Source organism: Mollisia scopiformis (assembly GCF_001500285.1).
Source record: "Mollisia scopiformis unplaced genomic scaffold LY89scaffold_14, whole genome shotgun sequence".
Classification (NCBI taxonomy): Eukaryota; Fungi; Ascomycota; class Leotiomycetes; order Helotiales; family Mollisiaceae; genus Mollisia; species Mollisia scopiformis.
The window spans coordinates 279,637-297,336 of NW_017263594.1; the positions used below are offsets into that span (position 1 = coordinate 279,637).

The 17,700-nt window shown below is 49.7% G+C and overlaps 6 protein-coding genes across 6 annotated transcripts; 3 read left to right on the plus strand and 3 right to left on the minus strand.

Annotated features, from left to right (window-relative positions):
* Nucleotides 1–320: 320 nt before the first annotated feature.
* Nucleotides 321–3,647, plus strand: LY89DRAFT_685647 (uncharacterized protein). The gene is made up of 3 exons (XM_018215123.1): nucleotides 321–672; nucleotides 852–987; nucleotides 1,475–3,647. Exons 1-3 carry the CDS (start codon nucleotides 650–652, stop codon nucleotides 3,179–3,181), a joined length of 1,866 nt encoding a protein of 621 aa, XP_018070049.1. The 5' UTR covers nucleotides 321–649; the 3' UTR covers nucleotides 3,182–3,647.
* A 395-nt stretch (nucleotides 3,648–4,042) lies between these two features.
* On the minus strand, nucleotides 4,043–4,777 carry LY89DRAFT_557355 (uncharacterized protein; the record flags this gene model as incomplete). The annotated part of the gene is made up of 2 exons (XM_018208395.1): nucleotides 4,043–4,455; nucleotides 4,528–4,777. Coding segments are annotated over 2 exons (663 nt in total), but the record flags the coding sequence as incomplete, so codon positions are not given.
* Nucleotides 4,778–6,607: 1,830 nt separating this feature from the next.
* LY89DRAFT_93349 (uncharacterized protein) lies at nucleotides 6,608–10,426 on the minus strand. The gene is made up of 6 exons (XM_018223520.1): nucleotides 9,806–10,426; nucleotides 9,723–9,748; nucleotides 9,566–9,670; nucleotides 8,267–9,485; nucleotides 8,024–8,143; nucleotides 6,608–7,973 (listed from the first exon to the last, which is right to left on the minus strand). The coding sequence occupies exons 1-6, from the start codon at nucleotides 10,259–10,261 to the stop codon at nucleotides 6,783–6,785; spliced, it is 3,117 nt and encodes a 1,038-aa protein (XP_018070051.1). The 5' UTR covers nucleotides 10,262–10,426; the 3' UTR covers nucleotides 6,608–6,782.
* A 1,283-nt stretch (nucleotides 10,427–11,709) lies between these two features.
* On the plus strand, nucleotides 11,710–12,215 carry LY89DRAFT_685649 (uncharacterized protein). Its single transcript, XM_018215124.1, has one exon. The coding sequence runs from the start codon at nucleotides 11,787–11,789 to the stop codon at nucleotides 12,174–12,176; it is 390 nt and encodes a 129-aa protein (XP_018070052.1). The 5' UTR covers nucleotides 11,710–11,786; the 3' UTR covers nucleotides 12,177–12,215.
* A 1,072-nt stretch (nucleotides 12,216–13,287) lies between these two features.
* Nucleotides 13,288–13,876, minus strand: LY89DRAFT_670245 (uncharacterized protein; the record flags this gene model as incomplete). The annotated part of the gene is made up of 2 exons (XM_018213147.1): nucleotides 13,288–13,481; nucleotides 13,567–13,876. The coding sequence occupies 2 exons, from the start codon at nucleotides 13,874–13,876 to the stop codon at nucleotides 13,288–13,290; spliced, it is 504 nt and encodes a 167-aa protein (XP_018070053.1).
* A 1,403-nt stretch (nucleotides 13,877–15,279) lies between these two features.
* LY89DRAFT_618237 (Rft-1-domain-containing protein) lies at nucleotides 15,280–17,486 on the plus strand. The gene is made up of 3 exons (XM_018210832.1): nucleotides 15,280–16,099; nucleotides 16,150–16,989; nucleotides 17,046–17,486. Exons 1-3 carry the CDS (start codon nucleotides 15,300–15,302, stop codon nucleotides 17,107–17,109), a joined length of 1,704 nt encoding a protein of 567 aa, XP_018070054.1. The 5' UTR covers nucleotides 15,280–15,299; the 3' UTR covers nucleotides 17,110–17,486.
* Nucleotides 17,487–17,700: the final 214 nt, after the last annotated feature.

Here is a 17,700-nt window from a genome sequence, read left to right on the forward strand (position 1 = left end):
CAACGGAAGTAACTTCTATCGACAATGGAATCAGACGCCTGGAGCGGCGATAATAATACGATGTCAAGCCTCTCCTGATGAATCCTTGCCTGGAGGTCTTCGGCTCCGTGCGTCATACCTCGACGTGCTCCCCACCGATGCAAGACAGAATGACTATGAGCTCATCGGTGTCAATGTCCAACAAGTGGCGAGGATCTCTGATGTGTGAGAACAAAACGACAACTCATAATGAGGGAGTAATATGTGCGCATAGTATAGTTCATGATATTCAACGTGAATGCGAGTTTCACTGCTATCTCAAGGTGTTGAACGCAGCTGCAGGGGAGCTTTGTAGACTGTAACACTAAAGCTACTTAGCGCCACTCGGCCGGCCTTCCAATTTGACTCCTCCCTCGGGCACATCTGATTTTCAACCACTTCTCAATCTCAATCTCCATCCACGACACATCCGTCGACACATCTTCTATCCGCTCCCAACTTTGATAATTTGCATCGCGGTATCTGTGTAATTGCACTGCACTGCTCGTGGACGAACACCTTCCGATATCGACCCCTCTCAACCAGTTCGAAAGGGATTCTCAATTCGCCAACCCGATACCGCAATTACTACGACTTGTCAGAACACATCTAATATACAACAATCTCAAAGATGGGGAGCTTCATATTCAAATGGTGCGCCTCTCATGATCTTTTTAGACCTCGACTTAAGTTTGCTCAATCCCCCAGTCGTGTCTGCGTTGTGTAGCTGCTTCTGCGCATGAGCTTATCAAAGTTTCACTTGTTCTGTCTCTCGCGAGATGTGACACCTTCAAGCCATGTTGAATGCGTGACTGACATTCAATCGCAAATAGGGACCATTCTGCCGATGAGGTCTACGTGACTGGTACCTTCGATAATTGGGAGAAGACCGAGAAGCTGGTCAAGACGGGCGATACCTTCGAGAAGGATGTTACTCTGCCAAGCGCGGCTGAGAAGATATACTATAAGGTGCGTGAAGGATTTCAATCTGCTGAATTTCGTGCGTCGCGGCTTTGGTGAAGCTTCGTTGCCCCAACCTTGAGCTATTGCGTCGTTATGTGTCTGCCTGCGCCCGACGCCAAGCAGTAATGATTCAATACGGGGTCTGCTTCGCGAAAATATGCTCCCCTCATCTGGAATGCTCCTAGGCTTTATCTGTGGAGCTTGCCCTGGACCCTGGCAATACATCCTAAGATATGACGCGGTTTCACCACCCAACTGTCATGGAGCGGTGAAGCTTCCAAGTTAAAAAGCATTTACAGGGTCAGCTGGCAGGCAATGGCCCTGTTTGAGATTTAGGTGCTTGGGCCACGCCGCCGCCTTGGATGTCGCCTATTCCAGACCCCGCTATGAGCTGAAGGAGCTGGGCTTTTAAATCCAGCCTCCTTCTTTTTCTTCCTTTTACGACTATCTTCAATTACAATTATCATATAGCTAACTCCTACTTCTCCTACAGTTCGTTGTCGACGGCGTCTGGACTACCGATCATACTGCGCCGCAAGAAAACGACGCTTCAGGCAATCTGAACAACGTCCTCACTACAGAACGAATCAAGAAACATACACCCGAGACAGCCGGAATTATGGCTGGCGTTGCTCCTACCTCTACGACTGCCGATTTGGCAAAAGATGTTCCCCTTGAGAAGGCTCCACTTGAGAACACAGCTTCCTCAGATCTTCCCGGATCCTTCCCCGAGACTCCAGCCGCAACCGAAAAAGGAGACTTTTCTGTCAACCCTCTGCCAGCAGCAGATGGCGCTGTGAACCCTATCAAGCTTGCGCCGGGCGAGAAAGTCCCAGACCCAAGCATCTTTACAAACAACACTGTCACATCTGGTGTTCATGATGACCCAGAACTTGTTGCTGCAGCGAAAAAGGCTGAAGGAGAACAAACCTTCGGTGTTTCCCCACTTCCTGCTTTCCCTGGTGCTGTGAATCCAGTTACTACCGCTCCCGGCGAGAAGATTCCAACTTCGGAGAAGCTGACTGGAAATACTATCAATTCCTCGGTTACCACTGATAAGGAGTCTTACGAGAAGAGTGGCGGACTGGGAAACGCTCCTGTTCTCCCCCCTGTTGTCACTCCTACCGCTGAGCGAGAACTCAATGGCACTGGTGTTCTGGACATGCCACCAGCAAAGAATTTAATTCCCGAATCAAGCTTGCCAATGGGAGCTGCTGGTGTGGGAACTTTCGACGCTAGCCCTACGATACAATCATCTGGTCCCCAAAGCACGACTGCCCAGCTTGCTGCTGCTGTCCCTCTCGAATCTTCGAAAGTACCAGAAGTTGTAAAGGAAAGCCAACAAGAAGCCGGCTTTGCTCCTGAAGCAAGCGCTGTACCAGCTGAGGTTAGTGAGAAGAGCGCAGTTGAGAAAGAACTTCTCAACGAAGTTCCAGAGGCTCCAGCTACATCCGAAGGTACTGCAGGAAAGGGCACAGATAAGTCAGAGAAGGGTGTCACGGCGGGCGAAGCTGCCGCAGCTGTGGGTGGAGCGGCTGTTACTGCCGGAGGAGTTGCTGCTGCCTACGCATCTAATGCTGCCAGCAGTCTCCCACCATCAGTCACTTCTAAGCTCCCCGAGTCCATCCAAAACTCTATTGCGGCGACGAATGCCAAGGCAGACTCTCAATCCACCGCTAAGGATACACCAGAAGTCGTGAAAGAGTCGATTGCCGAATCTGGCCAAAGCCCAGAAGCTGCTGCCAATGAGAATGCTGTTCTGGAGAAGAAGGCTGTTGAGAAGGAGTTGCTGTCTGAGATCAAGCCTGAAACATCTACCGGCGAGTCTGCACCCAAAATCACCTCGACTGGAACATCTGGCGGTCTCAATGCCCCAGCTTCTGCAGCTGTCGCTGGCCAGCCAATTGAATCACGCGATGTTTCACCAGGGACTGTTCCAGGATCGCACACAGAAACTCAGACCGCACCAACAGTCACTTCGGGTGTAAGCGCTACCACAACAACAGACAAGACAAGCGCTGCACCCGCCACCCCTGCAAAGAGCACGGCCGCTACCCCTTCAACTCCTGCAAAGGCCACGCCAGGAAGTAGCAAGGCAGGCGATAGCCCCGCTAGTTCCGCTACCGACAAGGCCGACAAGAAGAAGAAGCGAACCAGCTTTTTCGGAAAGCTCAAGGCCAAGCTTTCCCACAAAGATTAAAATCTATAATCTTTTGAATCAGAGACCAGATGCAGTAATATTGGGGTGATCGGAAGACGGAGTCCGAGTGTACGATATTGACAGAGCGCTTTCCTGGTCGCGTTGTAATGCTGAGGACCTAGGAGGGATGGGCGGAAGATCTTGCTATGCGAACGCGAAAGTGCTTATTGATACCGATTGGAACCGATTTACTCTTGCTGCTCTTGCGTTTTTTGTCGTTGCCTTCTATCTCGTCTTAGGTTGTCTTTTCGTTCCAATACCATTTTCTTGTTGTTTTTGCGTGCATCATCATCATCGTCAGGGGTTCATGCATATGACTCTCTGATGAAGGAGGAGAGCAATGATAATGGCTTGAGGTGGAGCGGAGAAGAGGAGAAGACGTGCGTGGAGGAGCGATTGTGTGTTGGTGTGTGTTTTGGAAAAGTGTAGATAAGATGTGAAGTTAGTTTGCTATGCATTTCGACCTTACATCGATTTGGTTTTCCTTGATGATAAAATCTTGTGACCATTAGCTTCGTTCATGGTATGTATATGGCTCTCGAAGAAAACTCAATTTAAACCCGTTGATGGTGAAGATCCCGTTCACTCAGCTACTAGCGCGAAATGCGCTGTTCGCGCTGTTCGCACTATTCGCGTGATTTGCGCAGTTTGCGCGTTCTGCGCGTTATGTGCAAGGAGTTTTCAGAAAAGTAAGATACTCATTAACTGCAACAAATTACAAACATTACACCTCTACACTAACGAACATGGGGACAAAAGTCCGTGCGTTCAGGGCATCAGAATCATGAATTTTATTAATTAATTAGCTGTAGACCAGCCACATCGCTTAATTAAGTCGTGTACCCAGAAGTCCTGCTGCTCAATAAGCCCATTGATCCATTCCTGAGGAATTTTGTCCCATTCTTCTAATACTGCTACAACCATTTGAACCTCAGTTGTTGGCTGCCTTAGGCGCCTATGGAGAGCTTGTTTTATTCTCCTCCAGCACTTCTCAATAGGATTCATATCAGGGCTAACTGCAGGATGGGGGAATAGAGTAATACCCATAGAAGTACGCCAAGTAGCACAAATATTGCTAGTAGTCTTGTGGCCGTGAGCAGAGTTGCCGTCTTCCATGAACTGAGGGGTCTTCCCAGGCCCCAAAACAGCCGCAAAAGCAGCTAAAAAATCCTGAATATAAGGCTTGAGTACTTGAGCAAGGTAATCAGTTTGTGTAAATGCCCCACTCTTCCCAGTTCCATAAATGTTGATCAATGGACTTTTGTATCCGTAGCCTACAGCACCAAAGAAGTGTACAGGAATAGTGCCACCTCTATGCATTTGGAATTGAATGCAGTCAGGATGACAGCGTTCCTTCTTATTCCTAATACACCTCTGCTTGCATTTCTTCCCTCCAACTTGAAATGTGACCTCATCTGAGTACAGTATCTGACTCCATTCCCAAATAGTCCAAAACATGTGTGCTATCCCCCACAGCCACCGCGCATTGGCTTGGGTCTTAGTGAGGTAGGGCTTTTGGTAGCAGATACAAGAGTAGTATCCAGCTTCTTTGCAGCGGCGTTTGAGGGTCTTGACAGAGCAAGAGAGTTGCAATTCATTGTGTATTTGGATCCAATTCAGCACTCTAGTTGCATGGTCGGTGCAAATATACTCAATAATATCTCTAACCTCCTGTTTATTGAGGGATTCTCTGGGTCTCCCTGTGCGTGTAGGGCGCGCTCTTTTAGGCACATCGTATAGTAGGATCTTCCTAACTGTGCTGTCTCCTAGGTGGTAGTAGCCCTGGAGCTGTTGCAGGCCTATTTTAGCGAATTTGAAGAGCCGGCGTATGCCCTCTTTGTGCTTGGTTCTGATCTCTGCACCTGGGAGACGTGGAGACATAGGTGGAGTGGTAAAAGGATCCATAATGGTGGAGTTGTTGATAGTTTAGTCCTAATGTGAAGAGTTTTAATTTCGAGGTTCTACAGCCTGAACGCACGGACTTTTGTCCCCATGTTCGTAAGTCCACATTAGGCAGACTAGTTGAGGAGAACAATGAGCCCATGCCGCTTGAATTAAGAGCATCCTTTTCCTCTCCCGACTCCAGCAATACATCATTTCCTCTTTCAAGATCTAAGACGGGGGATAGATCCAATACATTTAATCGAGGTTTTACGTGCTTTCACAGGTGCTGATGTCGATGAGCTTTTCTGGGGTTGTAAAGTTTGTAAATGTTGCAATTGTAAATTTTTTTGCCCGCGGTACTTTGAGAGGATGCTTGTGGTCGCGCTCAAGATGTAGAAGTGAAGCGGAGGGGAGAGAGAGAAAACGAGGTCTGGATTTCCCCGCAAGGTGAACTTCGGTATGCATACCCCCATAGATCGTCGAAGTTCATTTCGATCATTGGGCAAGCTTCTCTATGTTAAGCACAGAGATGTAGTTTTGGGAGTAATTGAATCCATTGTCTTCGAGGCAAGTTGTAAGCATGTATTCATGTTAAAACAGGACTACAAAAGACCAGTGACAGCCGATTCTGAAGGAAGACAAATGGGATAAGAAGTGGGTCTCGAGTTTTTACGCCTAGTGGGAAATGAAGGATTGGTTGTAGTAGGTATTGAGATATGGAACTTATGGGGGCTTGGAAGGATGTATGTGGAAGATGTGAAGGGGAGGGTTGTATTTCTGGGATTTTCTCGGACTGGAGAAAGAGGCGAGACAGTAGGATTCAGTTTCTCTTATCAGATTTGACTTACTGGATCAGTATCAAGCAATAACTTCATTATGGCAGTTTCATTTTTTTGAAACATTGCCCTGCTTCAAATAACGAGACGCACAGGGGCGTCGTGAATGAAGGAAGCTTTCTTCTCATTCTTGGCTCAAGTCATCGTTACGCGTCCCCAGGAAAATATCAAGAGGTGTTGAAAGGCGAAGGAAGATAGTACACTCAATCTCTATGAACAATTCAAAAGTCGCTTCACAGGCACCGCTACATCCTCAAGACAAAGATAGTATAAACTCTTGAATTACTACTGTTTTATATCCCCAACTATATACCGAAAGGGAACGTCTTTAAATGCAACCCACCCACCGGCCCACCTCCATCTATCCCATCCCATCCCATCCATCTATCATGCAAGGGTATCTAAAACCAACGCACGCTATGCTTTCATCCGTGTTGTCTGCCAATTAAATCCCATCCTATGTCATCCCCAAAAAAAGAAAAATGCTCCTCCCACCCAAAAGTATACAAGTATATATAGAGGTAAGGAATGACAACGAACCCCAAAACCCCAAGAAGTACGAACACGAAGAAAAGCAAGAATATTAGAGTGCATGTTGAGGAGAAAGGAGACGTATATAATAAGGAGATGATAGACAAAAAAGAGTAATAGGACATATAAAAAAACACAATCCAACATTAATAGAGACCATTCGTGTCGATCTCGTAACTCTTTCTTTTTGTTTCATCCGTCTCATAACCTCGTAAGAAAAGCCCATCTCTCTATCCCAAGATAAGAAAAGGAAAACCAAAAACAGAAAGAAAAACACCTAGAAATGAGAAGAGAACACCAGAATGCCGCCCAAGAAGTGTTACAAATAGAAAACGTAGGAGGGAAAGAGATCAAAACCATTTCCCACGAACCCCTTTCTTGATCTTGCCAAGTACCACGATAGCATCGACAAGATGACCAGATTTGTTGCCCACGCTCTCGATCTCGAGACGATGGCGGACAGCGTCGATGACACCGCAAGTATCGCCTTTTGTGTTGGCGATGCTTTTATTGGTCCACAAGTCCTCGACACTCATATCGAGAATGGCGTTGGTGTAATTGAGCGCCTTGAGTCTTGTTTCGTCGGAGAGTGAGATCATGTCCACGTTCATGTTTGAGACGTCGCCGTCTGAGCTGCTGCGAGAAAGTGCTGCGGTGCCCAGGTTCTGGTACTTGTGACCGTACGCCCAGCAGATCAAGGCGCAGACGTACAAGGACCAGTAGTCGGAAATGGAGAGCGTGCTTTTGATACGACCATCTGACGAAAGCGTGACAGGTTGAGAGAGGACTTGGGAAAGAACTTGGCAGGCGTGATGGGTGGCTTGTGCGGCAGCGAAAGAGGTGGCCCATGTTTTCAAGCGGTACTGTGCGTCGTGAAACTCGGAAGGAGGGGTGATTTTTTGAGCGAAGACCCAGGTGTCACCTGCAACGGCTAGGAGACTGTACAGTGGTGTATTATAAAGCGCAAGATATGTGAGTGTATGTGGCGATGTCGGAAATATGTTCATGAAGGTTTGTAGATCGGGATGAATGGACCCGGGGACGAAGTTGTTTGGATAGCGAGGATCCTCTCTATTAGGTAGTTTTGCCGCGAACCAGCATATTATGAGAGATTGAGTGAATGGAGTTGTATCGGCAATTGGTTGAGACGAAAGTTCTTGTTCGATTAGGTGAAGCGGTTGAGGTATATACTCAGATCGCTGGGTTTGCCATTCTTCTGTTGGAGTAGTGGCGTTCCAGAGGCTATCTGGGCAAGGGAGACAGATCAGAGACCTGATATTCTCACGGCTGGCGCGAGAGCGAGATTGTTGATGAAACATGAATTGATGAACATCAAACATGAAGCAAGCACTAAGGAGACGTTGCCGTGATTCATTTTCGAGCCATTGGTACCAATCACTAGTATCATCAGGGCGTGGCGCAGGAGGGACGCGAGTATCAAGCTGAGGTCCAAATCGACCAAGAAGAGCTTCAGCAGATGATGCAACTGCTGGGCTCTGACTTGGCATTGATATTGGGCCCTGGTCTGTCTCGCTCAATAACTGGAAAAGTGATTAGCATTTGACTTTTCTTGCGGTTGTGCTTCACTTACCCTGACATAGAGTGCTTCAAAGGGTCGCGATATTCGAACAGTTGTCTTTCGTCCCCGGAACCGAGTGAAGATCTCGGTCAGCAGGATTGCCTGCATGGTATGAAGATCCCAAGATGGGCACTACATTAGTTAGCATTGCCGATCTCACAGATGAGAGGAAGCAAGGTCGCCATGATGTTGATGCTCAATATCATACACGTGACCCTGCTTTTAGAGATGATGATTTGATGAAAACTGACTCACTAGCTCAATGCCTTTCTTACAGAACTCGTTCAACTCGGCTCCTTTGGCGCGTGCTTCGGGTGAATCATGATACTGCGTGCCAATTGCGGCCATAGCAGAGGTAAGTAGATTGCTTTGGGTTGAGTCGAAGGTAGGTTGGTGAATTATGGGGAAGGATTGGTGAAAACATTGCCAATACGTGTTTAAATACTCGTCAAACGAAGGCTGTGGTTGGAAAGTTGGTGTAGCATTTAAAGCGAATGAAGTCAATTGTTGGGGCTCCACCAATTCCTTCTTTCCTCTAAGGATCTCCAATCCGGAGTTGTTGGAATATCTTGGTGTAATAGATGCTGGAAAATGTTGAGCCAAAGGCTTGCTAAATGTCGGAAGGGTTGGAGTACCCACTGATGATGGTTCCATATTATAAAATCCGTCTACTGAGGTAGGGATGTTCAAGAGATGTGCTCGGGAGACAGGTGTAGAGATTCTTGGCGACGAGAAGGGTGTTTCATATGTGTCAAGCAAGGAGTCGACAAAGCCTCCAGGACTCCTGATATCCTGAGGAGTGCTGGTCATCCCGTGAGTCCAGTATGGCGCGGCAGCTGGGGCTGGCCAATCCGGTAGGGTCGCAGCCGAGAGGGATCGACCCCTGGTATAAGACAACTGTGGACCAGTATGAGAGCCGTCAGATTGCGTAGAATAGGTACTGCTTGATGCTGAAGAGCACCAGGGTGAGTTACTGTAGGAGAGTCCTGGATACCAGCTATCTTCTGGTATCCTCAGCAGTGGTAGTTGGGGAGTAGTGGTGTAGTTCATCCCTCCTTCAACGTATGGCTCGTCCAATCCTGAGGCCCCAAAAGTGTTCTGGTTTGACATTTGGTTGCCGAAGCCACCTGGTTGTCTGTTCGATGGTCCTACCCCAGGTGAAGACACTGGATATGAATCCGCATCTGGCAATTGAGCTTGGCCGGCAGTTCTCTTGTGACCAGCGGACCCCTGGAAATTGATGGCCTGAAAGCTGCCTGTAATGGTATTGTAGCTGGAAGCTGTCAAATTGCTTCCGTCGCTCCCACTGGTTCGTGGTGTCATTGATTCCTCAGGCGGTGCTTGTGTCCCAGCTCCAGAAGGCCCAAGTGAAGGTGGCTCGACTTTGAGGGAAGGTGTCCTGCTCTCCGATGCACTTGAAGATGCTCGACTTCTTGGATCTCCAGCTTTGTAGGCTTTTTCTCCTTGGGTTTCACTATATTCTATTAGCATCGCTTCGTGGCAGTCTGCAGATTGAAAACGTGATATAGCGCATCGGTAGATTCCTATACTTACTGTCTGTGCAGATGTCTAGCTAGCAGATCCGGCCGATGGAAAGCCCTTTCGCAGTCTTCAAACGTGCATGGATATGCTGGTTTCTGATGGCTCAATTGGTGGCGTCTGTAAAAGAAAGTCAGAAGCGATTTCTGACACTCCACCAGAAAACTCTCACCTCAAATGCTCTGCTCTCGTGAACGTCTACACCAAAAAGTTAGCAGTCACACATAATTGCAATAGCTGGGTCCCAAAACACACCTTTACCGGTCTGCATATATCACAGGTGTGAACCGGAACTCCCTTCTTCGCTCTACTTAGACGTCCGGTGACTGGCGTATATTTGACAGGCAGATCTGCCACAGGCTCTGAGCCTCTTGGAGACTGCTGAGGACTTCCAGACATGCTCGCCTGATTAGAGCCTCCAGCTTGGTACCCCGAGGTGAAGTCCATTGTCTCTCCACCAGCGCTACTCCGTCGCCGAGCAATGTTCTGTCGCGCGGCGGACGATTGACCTGCTGGCTTGGAGACTCTGTTTGACTTGCGCCTCTTGATAGGAGTCTTGCCTTTGCTGCTATCGTCAATGGGCGGGGAGGGTGACTCGGAGGTCTGAGCGATGGTGGGATGGGAGGCTTGCTGAGCGGCTTCCCTCCTTCTATAGGCCTGGGACTCGAGCGGCTCTACGTCGACATCCATGATGTGTTTGAGGCTCGACATGATGCTAGAACTCAAATTGGAAGCAAGAGTTTGGTGGTTCCTTACAGCCTTGCACAGCCCGACTGGAATAGATATGTCAGGGGCCAAAATCTCAGTGCAGGAACAAAGATGTGTGAGTCGAGATCTTGGTAACTGTGTGTCCAGGTGCAGAGGCGCGAACTTCAAGGTGTAGTAGCTTTTTTTAAGAATGACGGCGGAGAAGCAGCTTTACTTCCAATATCCCCAGACAAGTGCGCAGTAGATGCACAAAGATAGCAGCACGTATCGCAGGGCATTCTTGAGGGTCGTGAGTATGTTCGCGAGAGAAAGCAGTGGTGGAGGAGGAGGAAGATGGAGGTCAGAAAGGCTGCCACTGTGCCTCGCCCCCTTGTCGACCAGCCCCGGTCCGGACGAAGAGGGGATAGTGTGGTCCTCTACCCAGCAACCGGTTCTCCAAGCCAGTCTGTAATAAGGTGTAGGATACTGCACGAAGGAGCAAGAATAGCCAATGATGGGCCTGTTAAGCGCTGTGGTCGAGGGACGAATGCTACCCTTTCGAGGCATGGCTCAGGGCTGCTGGGCCAGTTTATTCTTACTACTTACTGCAGTACCTACTTCTACCTTCCCGAGGTTCGCGAGAGCGTGCTACTGTACCGTACTGCTAGTAGCGACAAGGCTATGGATCAAGCATATCTCAAGGGTTCTTCAACCGCACCCTGCCACCCCTCGCCGTGGGAAGGGAAGGGAAGAGAGCGCAGGGAAGGGAACGGGGGGGGAAACTAGGGCCAGACGGGCAGTAAAAAGTATCCGCGCGACCCACCACGGCCGTCGAAGCGTCAAAGCGCTAACCTTGTAAGGCGTGACAGGCGCGAGACGACTCAGACGAGGAGGATAAGCCACCCCTTTTCCCTGTATTAATCCATCTGCATATTGCGAATTTCATGGTTCCGTTGTAAGCGCGATGGTGGGACCGGCTGTAAGAAGCAGACCTCCTGCTGGCTGCAGCGCATGCAGAGCAGAGGAACGGAAAAAACAGAACGCAGAAAACAGCAGCAGATCGCTGGTGATGGTTGTTGGGTCGGCCAAATGCTGATTCGAACGGCCGTTTCTTGAATGTCAGCCAGCAGCAAATGATGTATGATTGCAGAGACCAGTGCGTAATAATAATGGCAGTCAGAAGAAGTGGGCGGGGGATTGGACTGAATGAGTGAGTTTGGGTGAGGTGAGGTGAGGTGACTTGAGTTGGGTGAGGGACGCGGGTGAGTAAGCTCTCTCCGTGCCCTGTACCCTGCGCTCGAAAGGTGCGGGCCGGGACACACTTGGTGGTGGACTAAGACACCAACCAACCCCCGCTTAGCCTCGACGCCAAGGGCTATTTTGGGGATTTTACTTGCGCCTCTTTCACCTAGAAATCCCATCCATGCTCCCATCCTCTCCCACTCCCATCCCATCCCATCCCATCCCATCCTATCTCCCATCTGCTCTTCTCCGCCCACAAATAAAAATCCATCTCTTTCTTTCGGGTCGTCGCCCGGCGCACCAGCTAATGTACTTTTGCGTATTAATATCATCATCGTCGGACAACCTGAGGAGTGAGGGAGGTACAGAGACTAAAGAAAGAACAGAACCGAACCGAACCGAACCAGCGCAAGAGCCAGACGAGTGGACTCGCGGGCGCATAACGGGTTTCCTCTTGCCGTCTCTCCGCTTCCTCACCCACCGTTGGAAAAACGGACCTACAGTAAGTATCTATTTGCTGAGGGGCACAGGAGGAACCAGGCCCCCGGAATATCTGCACCGTCCGAAAGAGGGAATGAGCAATGCGAGCACTCGTTTTGACACTCTGCACGACCAAAACGTGACGTCTGTATCTGACGGGCTCGTGGCTCGTAATCCGGGAGTAACCCGCCATGGGACGCCCCCAAGTGCGCTTTAGCTTTTACTTCACTTGCGCTTCTCTCTCTCTTGCTCTGTCCAAGACTTGATAGAAATGTTCTGGATGGAATCCGCTTGAGTTGAATGAAACTCGTCGTGATGATTTATTTGCGCAAGGTTGGTCGCAATATCTTCATCCATGGGGTTTGGGCCAGGTCTCTCCCTATTGGAGCACCGTACGAGCTGTCTAAATGAGCTGATGCTCTTTTTTGCTGCATTCATACATAGCCTTGCCCGAAAACGGCGTCATCTCCCAGGAGAGAGAAAGAGAATCAGCAACCAATGGTAAAAATGTTGGTCCCAGCCACGTCTGAAGTTTTGGTTGCAGTGCTGCATGCCATGCAGGACCAATGAGCTCGCATCGTTCGGCGTGAAGGATTCTTCAGCATCCAAGTCCCAAGTCGCAAGACCAGGTCGTCCCAATTGAAAGATTAACCTCCTGCCGTGCATGCTTCTGATCCGAAATAGGCGGTGTTGGCTGCAAGCATTTCCCCACAGGGGATCTTTTCCCGAGTTCGGGGAGGGTCCGAGTTGGAAAGACGTCCGGATATCGAGTGGTTGTGATCTGATAGATCGTCATCTGATCTTCTAAATCTGAATCTAAATCTAAATCTACAGTTCAGCTGGTATCTGTTTCTCAGGAGAGTTTCGATGATGATGATGATGGCTGTCTCCCTTCTGGCGCCTGACGATTAGGTTTCGAAGTTTGAGGTAGAGTTTGAAGATACTGGCGACGACGGGAACGGGGGAGCTGTGCCATGTCTGCTGCTGTACTCTGCCTCCCCCTAGCATAACAGCCCAAACTCAAACCTCCTCGTGCTTGGATCGCCGAACTGCACATCGTCAGTGACCCTTCAACGACTTTCTCTGTGATACTGGTTGGCCTCGGCGGCTATTTCGATCATCAGCAGCATCATCGATGTCATCGGCCCATCTCTCAATCGTACAATCTATCAATCAATCAATCAATCAATCAATTGATCCCCCAATTGTTGACACTGCCACCGCACAGCACCGCCATCGATTCGATACGGTCCGGCAATTGCTATCGCGTCGCGAGATCTCTGGGTTTCCCATCCTGAGAAACGAAACAATGCAGCCAGGGCCACTCGTCACAGCGCAGCAGCAGCAGCAGCAGCAGCAGCAGTAGCAGTAGCAGCCGACTCCAACATCGTATCTGTGACCTGTATCCCCTCAATTCCGTGCCGTACGCACGCAATCATCTCAATCCATGGCCAAGTGGGGTGGTGGATGTGGCGTATGTGTCGCGATAGTGGCTTCTCTCTCCGTTGCGGGTTGCGGGAGACTGCGCCTCCAGTCAAGCCCTCCACCAGTTGTCTCAAAATAAGTTTCATCCACAGAGGTCGAGTGCCGCGCCCAGCGTACTGTACCTGTACAAAGACCGCCGAGTTTCCTCGCGTCCAGTCCAGACGTCACACCCCCGATGGCATCTCCCGCTCGGTGGCCGCATTGAGAAGGAGGGTAGGGTAAATAGAAGGATAGAAGGGAAGTGGTGGAGTCCCAGGGGGAACGGTCGGGGGCCAAAAGACCTTCTGGAAGAATAGAAGCTTCTTCCATTTGGTCATTCCCACGTTTCGACTGCTGCACTGTGCCTTTTCTTGGATGCGAGGACCCGACAATCATCCCCCCGCGTGCATGCAGAACTGCACCGCTGAGTGAGAGGTACAACACATCGCACATGGCATCCATCCATCCACACACCACACCAGCACCCTCGACACCACCCCTCCCCCCCCCCCCCCAATCTCACCAGAGTAGTAACCGCTATTGTTTTATGCACGGGTGATCAAGCTCATCTGAGGTGAGAGCAGCAAGACTCCATTTGTGCAAACAGGTGTCCTTTGTGCAAAACAAGACAAGACTGTCTCACGCAGGAATGGAATCTGATCTAATCTGGCCCACGCTTCCGAACGTCTTCGAGAATATACACCGACCGGCTGACGTGTGGGTACGTGGTGTCCTCCTCTGCCTGAGAATTCGGCAACGACAGCAACACAAACAAAACTTGGTTCGGAGATGTCATCAGTTTCGGAGATCGATCGACCCGTCTATTCTCAGATTCTTAAATAATATATGACCTAAGGTCACTCTTGGAATCATGTCCGTCTCAGGCAGAGATATACTTGGCCTTTCTCCCATATTCCACTCCCCTATGGGTAGATATTTGTAGCCAGCGGTAAACCGGTCGCCACGGTACATCGGTACATTTACGTACTTCAACTCTCCAAAATAGGCTCTGGTGAAGTTACACATGTATGTGTTCGGACCACGAGGGCTACTTCACTTTTGCTCTGCTAAAGTTAGCATTCGGTATCTTTTTGCCAAAGCAACAAAACAATAACTCGCTTGATAAGCATCTCGCATTTCAAACAATTCTCAGCGCCATCGCTCAGAGGCATCACAAGTACGAGCTGGTCAAGATCGAGATCTATCCCAGCCGTTATTCAACACCACATAAAATGTTTCAAGCTGAGCGTCTTCCCGTGTTTGGGGGTGGATTGTTGACTTCACAGCCATCAACGGGAAATGCCATTATCCAAGTCTCTCATTCCATCTCACGGACTCTGTCCTGGAGAATACTATGCACAATATTGTGCTGCGGCGGCTTTCAAATTGATTTGCAAGACTCCAGAAACGGCCGAGGGAAAGTGAACTGCCACAATCGAGGCGCAATGCTCAAGTCTCACGGATAAACCACAACTATTGGCTTATCAGCAGGAATGCACTCCTTGGATTCGTATTGGTGAGTGCTCTATTTCCAATCAGGATAATGGTCTCCTGGAATTATCTGGAGTCATGATCTGATTCCTCCATTTGATATCCATGTTTCCTCGCTTAACAGAGAACAAATCAGAGCGGGGTGAGAAGACGTTAACAAGAATGTACACGGAGAAGATGGTGATGAAGGATCTAACAAAAAGATGAAGCAGAAAACAGCGAACAATGAGAAAGAGAAAATGTAACAAACAATGAATCGAATACTTGATAGAACAAAATCATGAATGAAACCTAAATTCCAAATATCACAGTGAGGCCACGTGTAAACCATCTCCCCCCACCACCTCACTCTTCACCACCCTCAACACCACCACCAAACCAACAAATGCCTTCCAAACCACCCCTCTCAAACCCCAAAAATGCCTCCTCCTCCTCCTCAAACTCAAAACCCACCTCCTCAGCAATCGGAGCCACCCTCCTCATCGCCCAACAATTCGGCTCCCGCGCCCTGACATTCATCGTCAACCAAATCCTCCTCCGCTACCTCTCCCCCTCCCTCCTCGGCATCAGCACCCAGCTCGAAGTCTACTCCATCACCGTCCTCTTCTTCGCGCGCGAGAGCCTCCGCGTCGCCATCCAGCGCCAAGCAGACATCGCTGACGCCTCTCCGCGCACAGAAGATGAAGACGAGAAGAGCAAGATCCCCAAAGGTCACGTGGATGCGCTGACCTCGGCGGGGAGAACGCAGGCGATCGTGAACCTGTCGTACATCTCCGTGTTTCTGGGAGCGGTCTTTGCTGTTGTCGTAGCGTGGCTGTATAGCTGGAGCTTGGCGGCGGGGGATCCGGCCGTGCTGGCGACGCCGTATTTCCCTGCTGCGTTGAAACTGTTTGGCCTGGCGGCTCTTGGGGAGTTGTTGGCGGAGCCTTGTTATGTTGTTGTGCAGCATAAGTCGAGGTTTGGGGTTAGAGCCAGGACGGAGATGATTGCTACGGTGTTGAGGTGTCTCGTTACGTGTGGGTCTGCGATCTGGGCTGCGAGGACGGGGAGGGATATTGGGGTTTTGCCTTTTGCGTTGGGACAGTGTACTTATGCTGTCTCGTTGCTGGTCGTATACTATGCTAGTGTGTGGTCAATAGCTTCAAGTAATAACTTCTCTCTGTTTCTCAATAAGATATACACAAGGTACCCATCCTTACCTCATCCTTTAATATATTCTTACTAAAGAAACCCAGCAACCCCTCCTCATACCTCCTCTCCTACTTCTCCCTCCCCCTCCTCAAGCTCACCGCATCCTTCTTCACCCAATCCATCCTCAAACACCTCCTCACCCAAGGAGACACCATCCTCATCTCCCTCCTCACCACCCCCACCACCCAAGGAATCTACGCCCTCGCCTCCGCCTACGGCGGCCTCATCGCCCGCCTCCTCCTCCAACCCATCGAAGAAACAACCCGCAACCACATCGGCAAGCGTCTCTCGTCCCCCTCCCAACCCTCCGTCCTCGAAGTCCGCCAAACCCTACTCCTCCTCCTCAGAACCTACATCCTGATCTCCCTTCTCCTCGTGACCATCGGTCCTTTGCTCGCCTCTCCCCTGCTATCCCTCATCGCCGGATCCCGCTGGACGTCGAGCGGCGCGGGCCACGTGTTGGCGATGTATTGCTACTACATCCCCCTCCTCGCCATCAACGGCCTAACCGAAGCCTTCGTCTCGTCCGTCGCCACGCAACGCCAGCTCGGCGCGCAGACGCTGTGGATGTTCGTCTTCTCGTTCGGATTTGCGCTGGCTTCTTTCTTGTTCCTGGGAGTGTTGGATTGGGGCGCCGAGGGACTGGTCGCTGCTAATGGGCTGAATATGTTGGTGCGGATTGTGTGGGCGTGGGGATTCATGGGGACGTATTTCAGGGGGTTTGGGACGCGATTGAGGGTTAGCGAGTTATTGCCGAAGCCGGTGAGCTTGGCGGCTGCGGTAGGGACGTGGGGTGTGTTGGTACAGGTTGAGAAGGGGTTTAGTGGTGGAGTGATGGATTTGGTGAAGGGAGGTGTGGTGGCTGCTGGATTGGTAGTTGTGGTGTAAGTCTTGTTACCTTTTCTGCCCCTGCTACAGTTACTGATCAGTGAGTGTATAGTGCTATTGCTGAACGAGCACATTTTATGGAGTGTTATCGTGAGTTTAGAGGGCAAAAGGCTTGAATGGACGATCTTCGTTCTATAGACTATTGGCTTAGAGCTTGAATCATACAATAGACTCTTCGGTCGTTCGTCAGTATCTCAAGATCTGAACAGCAAGGCAAGAAAAGATTATGCTGCAACTTTGGTTACAAGCTATTTGATAGCGTAAAATTGCTAGGGGGCTAAAAGCTCAACAAATTAGATTGCATAAGCGCGTCTGAGCGATTGATAGCTTCTCAACTATTATAGGACGGTATCAGGCTGAGAGACAGTCGCAAACACGCAATTGCCTCGAGTGTTCCCAATACTTATAGGTTGAGTTTAAGAATATTCGGTTAATATACTGATATACCGAATGCTTGGATCTCCTACTGAAACTCAGATTGGGATATAAGTACAATAGTGCGTAGTAATATTGCTTCAATCGACTCCCCATCAACGGAGCACATAAACATTGACTTGTGAATCCAAAGCGAGCCCCTGAGCGTCCACGTGACAATGAACCATGTTGAGCAGCATCATCGGGATGTGTTTGGTGGCAAGATCATATCATCATTAAAGCTGCCGTAAACCCGGACAAGTACCACCAGTCAAGGACCGGCTTTTCGATGT